At 39.0% G+C, this 6231-nt stretch overlaps 1 protein-coding gene across 1 annotated transcript in view; it reads right to left on the bottom strand.

Annotated features, from left to right (window-relative positions):
* Positions 1-3874: 3874 nt before the first annotated feature.
* Positions 3875-6231, bottom strand: part of SAMSN1 (SAM domain, SH3 domain and nuclear localization signals 1) — a 54629-nt gene continuing 52272 nt past the window's right edge. The window contains exon 8 of the mRNA XM_009866551.1: positions 3875-4257. Within this exon, the coding sequence (XP_009864853.1) occupies positions 4058-4257 (200 nt within the window). The 3' untranslated portion in view covers positions 3875-4057. The remainder of the gene's footprint in view (positions 4258-6231) is intronic.

Here is a 6231-nt window from a genome sequence, read left to right as displayed (position 1 = left end):
GGTTGCAAAACTGCCATCAAAGCTGTCTAGGATAGGCACCAAGCTGCTAATGTGACCCAAGGCACTGAAAGAGTCTATGGCATGTCTTCCTTTAATTGCTGACACTACAGATTTCTATGTGTATGTATGCGTGTATCTGTGGGCAGAATGAACTGTACTGACCTTGGCTTGGTGGAACAGCTAATCTCCAGGGAAAGGGGCAGGTTGTACTCATCCTATGAACCTGGTGACAACTAGAAAATGGCCTATCTGGTTCACAGCACTTGAGGCATCCTTTTTTTTCTTTCCATATTTCCTTGTACTCTCTGTACCAGCCTTCTTTTCTCATGGCTCCACCAGTTTAATGCAGATCCCTTGACAATGCCAGAAATTAAGTACCACTGCCTGGGAGCAAGCGCTAAGGTGTAAAGGCCCCTTTTATATCATAGCCAGTGAGCTGTGGGCTTCCTCACATGACAGGAGAGACCGGCCACTCAGTGGTAGCACTGGTGAAGTATGGGACAGATAACTGAGCAGTCACGTGGGTGGAAATTTGGCTGGACTACTGGGCTCAGAGGGTTGTGCAGGTGCTGCAAAGTCCAGCTGGCAGCCTGTAATTAGTTGATTCCCTTGGAGGTCAGTCTCCTCCAGAATTTCCACAGGTCTGCCCGTGTTCCGCTTTATGCTTCATGTGTTCATTCACACCTCAGCAAAGTGAATGTAAACCCCTCCTTGCTCCTAGCCTCTATGCTGGTGGATTTATACCCACAGAATTTCCTAAGTTTGTTGCAATCCCTGGAGAGCAGGATGCTGACTCCTGGGATCTGCAGGCTGGTCCGCATGGATCGCAGGGCTGGCATCTGACACACTGCTACCCTCTTCGACAAAAGAGCAGCCCTCCTTTAATTCCATGCCAGCTGTGAGCGGCAGTCAAATGGGGCTGAGCATGAGGCAACACTGGTAAAAACAACCTTAACTTTGACCTGAGGTGGTTCTTCCCTGGGGACAAGGGTGCCCACTATCACCTGAATTTTTCAGTGGGTCACCTAAATCTCTCTGAGTTACGGGCTTTCTGCTGTGGACAGGTGGCAGCACATGTGCCAGTGGCCAGCCCAGCACCACAGCCCCAGGGGGGAGGTCAGCTGTACCCGCACCGCAGCCCTCTGTGGCTAGGGAAGGCCCCATGAGCTAAAGACTGGTAGGGCTAACCGCATTAGCTTCACCTCTGCTATTGTTGACACTGGTTTTGCATCTTTTTCTACGCTTGTCGCTGCAGAGAACTGCGGACCCTGGGTTATCTGCAAATAAGAGACTTGCTAACTTGATAGTCCTCCTTAATCATTGAGGAAGGTTAATAAAAGTGAAAAGGGAGTGACACCATTGAGCAAGTGACAGAGAGGAACAAAACCTCAGCTCGTTGCTTCTCTTCCCTATCTCTGCGACATTTTAAAGATTCCTCAAAAGTAGCTCAGATCACCAGATTTTCTCCAACAGTGACTAGAATTATCTTTCATTCATATTGCCCAGTGCTAAAGCTGGTCAGAGAACTTTTTGCACAATTGCAGTTTAAGCCATGATCAGTGTAATAAAAGAGACCACTGAGAGATGAAAGAAGGTTGGGTATACTTCTTGCAGGAAATTAATTTTTTTTCTTTGTGGTATGAAGTTTCCTCATTCTTTTTCTCAGAATAGCTTGAGAGAACGGAAATGTCTCAGTTTGAGATCTAATCTGCTCTGCTTTTGCAGGAACTTACAAATGTCTTGAACAAGCTTTCAGTTGACACATTTTTCTAAACTTCTTTTCTAAAGAAGCCCTTTGGACAGTGCCTTACTGATCAGAAACAGAGTGGCTAAACCACAGCTCATGCCCACAGCTAGCGACCACTTAACCTTACATCTTTATCCTCTTACCATCAGCCCAGGCCATGCAGGGTTTCGTTCCTGTACAATCATAGCAGCTGTTGGGTATTTTGCTGTGTTGAAAGCCTTGTCTGTCTCACTGTAACTAGTTAGGGAGGCCTATTTTCATTTGCAAAGCTATGCAAATATTTCTCAGAGTAGTTATATTACAGAACATCTCAGGTCTCTGTGGTTTTTAGTCCATTACTTACCTAACATAGCTGTTTCTTGAAAATCATATTTAAATTAATCTCAGGGTGTTTTTACAGGTTCAACAGTTTCACAGATGTCTAGATAAAAACAGCCTGACACTAAATGCCTTTGTCATAAAAGCCAAAAGATAAGCCCCTCTTAGAGGAATTCAACCATAGTCCTTCTCTAGAATGAGGACATGACAGAAGACAATCCCAATACATTGCTGCACAAGTTACTAAAATCCTATTAAGTAAACTAAGTACTGTGTGTTATGACACACTACTGGTTAGAAAAGTATTAAGAAACAAGTACAGTTGCTTGATACAAGCTTTCACATACTTCATCCCATCGAGAGATTGTGCATCTGGCAAGATGAGGTGATTGCTGCTAAATGATGATTGTTGCCAGCGTAAAAAGTAATCTAAATCCAGAAACAAATCTTAGTATCTTTCATTCCTAGTTATTTTTCTAACCAGAGTTTATTTACTCTGAATCTTTATGCAGTTTTGTAAAATCACAATTTTTATACTATAGCCTTCAAAGCAGATCTGCATATTAGGAGTCTGACAGCAGTAGCCATCTGAGTGGTCATGAAAACGGCAGAAAAGATTTCCATTGGAGAAAAAAAAAAAAGAGGGTGGGGGGAAGAAAAGCTTATGATTTGTTTATAGCTTCTTCAGAAATACTCTTTTTGGAACTTTCCATGTTTCATCTCTCCTGAAGGTGATTTTCTTTTAATCTGTCAGCAATATGTGGCAGGTTTTTAACATAAATGCAAAATGTCTTAAATTATGAAAATTGTGTGACTAATAAGTGAGCAAAACGTTTCTCTGTTGATTTGTTACACAGATTACTATGCATGATAAAAATGCTCAGTGGAGCTGCCGTTTCCTGTGTTAGTCTTAAAACAGAACAGTCTTTGAAATGTAATGACCACATTAAAAATCAAGTAGTTTTTAAAGGGCTCAAACACATGATTCTGTTTATTATTGAAGGAAATGCTCTAAAAGAAGACAAACAGTTAAAAATGTGTATTTCAGTGCAAAATATCCTGGGAAATGACCATAAAATCTCATATGAAAGACAATAGTGCACAATGACCATATTAGCTCCAGAATTTTGTATACAAACATTCTATTAACAAAATTCACACCACACACAAAAGGCAAGAGCTTCACAAAAAATGACCATAAAAGCATAGCATTGATGCTGATTTTTTTTTCTCCAAGCTTGCGTTCTCTGTATAATGCTTGGGAAGAATGAGAACACGTGAAAATAACAGTAAAGGAATTGCTAGCGCATAAGCCATTCAGATGGCTACATTCTCTAAAAGATAATGAGCACAGAGATCTTGGTTCAGATTCACACTATAGTTCTATCGTACTTCTGGGATAAAGTGTAGGAGATGATAGTCTACTTTAGAGCCCATTTTGAAGAAGAATCATATGAAACAGCTTTAATGTTAGTGAGAATTAGCTTGGTGCTTTTCAAAGTAGTATGTGAATATATCCACTTTTTGTTAGGATGGCGTATCAATGAAAATACATTCTGTACAAATATCAGCAAAACACATCTGAAAATAGAGGCAGTGTGATTAATCCATGTCTTTTTAAAATAAATATGTACAATATTTACATGTTGGACAGTTCTAGAAATTAACATATCCAAATTATGTACCATTACCTAAAACAATTCTCTAGTATTATAGAAAATGCATTTGCTGTACAAATACTTATAAATACATCTGTATAAACTTTTTCAGTGAAAAGTCTGTGGATTCATTGAAAAGAAAAGCGTGAGATATTGTCAGCTAACATTTAGCTGTCCAGTGTCCACATATTAAACAATCTAGAGCATCATACATCAGACAGAAGTAGATTTTTGGCGTTGAGAGGATTTTGTGTTCTGCTTCTGCGCCTTCATACTGGCAAATATGTTTGTCTTTTCTGAAAATCTGCAGAAAAGCAGGAGGACTGAATCAGTTTCACTCGGTGATTGTTATTGACTGCACCATGTCAGACAAAGTTTCTGGGCCTACTTCTTCTTTACCATTATCTGAGTTTTCTGATGAGATGTAACAGCCAGAATCTCTTGGGCAGTCATTTAACTGTGATTTGTCAAAGCTGTGATGAGGGCTTAAGCTCCTTGACTCCTGACAACTCTCACTTTTCTGCTGTTGGTCAGCTAGAAAGAACAGAAAAAGAAAGAAAATTGACAGAATAAGTACCCTGGGTAGGAGTTCGAGATGATAACAACGTGACTGATCTTGAAGAACTGTAGAAACAGAGCTGGTAATATACACATGACTAGATCGATATCTTTTGTCTATCAGAAATGGAAACCTCAGCATGAAAGAACTAAAAATATGATTACATGAGTATAACAACATCAAAGTTAATGTTGAGGTTGGCTGTGATCCTGCAGTGTCTTGCCCAGAGACGAATGCTGGGGACTTTGGCCTCATCCTTAGGCTGAGGTCCTTTAGACTGAAGTCATCATGCACGGTCACCATGCCCACAGCAGAGGTGGTGACTTTGCCCCTCCTGCCCTAACGTATTACAGAGCCTGCTTATGCAGTTAATCCTGTAGCCTACTGTGCCTTGTTCATAACACATTGCATTGTAGGTGTTGTGCCTTTTGAATGTAACCCCCACCATTTTACTTACTCTGTGCACTGTGTTGTGAGGTATAATGTCTTCAGAAGTGCTCAGTGTAAAAACACAGTAATCAGGTTTTCTAAAGCACTGGACTTTTCAGTGAGAGTGGGTGGCTGATGGAAACTTCCTAAGCTTAGCCTGACATCCAAAACATTATTTTCCAAAACATAACCGCCTCAGAGAAAGCTATACTCCTGCTGCATGGTTTTTGAACACCGTTCTGAAACTAAGAAGCAAATTATTGTGCAAATAGCTTGTCCTTGTTTAGCTGCCATATGACTAATATGTTCAAACTCAAAAATCTGCAGCTTGGGGAGAGTATTGACAGAAGTCTCAGAAAAAACCTCACCACACTGGTGCCTTGCAGACAGGATATACCTGAATATCATGAATCTAATATATCTTGTGGTTAAAGTTCGTTTAAATTTCTTCAGAAAAAAAAGCTGTAAAGTATAAAATCATTCCCTTTCTTACTTTTCTTTTTACTTACGGCCCTTCTGTAACTGTGTTTTAATTTCAAACTTGTGGCTTGTTTTCCAAACAAAGTATAAGGAACAAAACTCACAGGAAACAGATGGGTTTACCCCATATTTTAGCCCTTCAGAAACAGGGCACCTTTTTGCTATGAAAGTTCCCTTATTTCACTTGACTTGTTACTCAATGGCTGAATAGTTAGCTCCCAAACTTTAGTCAGATTTAAGATGTCTCAATTCAAGTACGTGCAGAATGGAAGTCCTAGCTCCAAGAAGGATTTTATCCTTCATCAAAATCTTAATCTATCTTAGCTTCAGGGTAGAATCACAGAATTATAAAATTTCCAGAAGGAAAGTTTGTACTGACATTTGTTTCAGTTGGTGGAAATGATAAGCTTTTGCAACATGGGACAGATTTACATTTTTTTTAAATAATCTTGTGTTATATTGTATAACAAAGAATAAATAAGAAAATATGAAAAATTTCACTCTCAGAATATTGAAATAGAACAGCAGGAGACTCAGGACCTATCTTCATTGTGTGAAATTACAGTGAACTTATTTTACAAAATATTTTGATATATTGAGAAATATTTTTTAGGTCTTGATGGAAGTCTTGTTGATTTGTTTGGACTGAATAATTCTGTTTAGTAGTTTCCAACTTTCTCTTGCCTAATTAAGTTAACAAACTAATCTGATTTTGAAGAAAAGAGTCCAAGGTCTCAACTTAGTAATTTTTGCATTAATAGCTTTTAAGTTAAGCTTATATAAAAAAAAAAAAAAAGGAATGAAAAAGAAAAGATGATTTCTGATTAATTTGAATACTTTCCAATGAACAGGAGTCCCACCTTGTTCCCAAATAAATTAATGCTTAATTGCACTTATGTGAAAGACTATACCTTTCATCAGATTTACTTGATGACTGTGACTGTTTAATCTCTTTCTCACCTTACAGAACAGAGTTTGTCATGTCAAATGTTATCTCCCTTTGCAGAGAAAATATTTGATTGCGTTGGGCCCAATTGATT

This window comes from Apaloderma vittatum, unplaced genomic scaffold, assembly GCF_000703405.1.
Source record: "Apaloderma vittatum isolate BGI_N311 unplaced genomic scaffold, ASM70340v1 scaffold873, whole genome shotgun sequence".
Taxonomy (NCBI): Eukaryota; Metazoa; Chordata; class Aves; order Trogoniformes; family Trogonidae; genus Apaloderma; species Apaloderma vittatum.
This window is presented reverse-complemented; position numbering and strand designations above follow the sequence as displayed.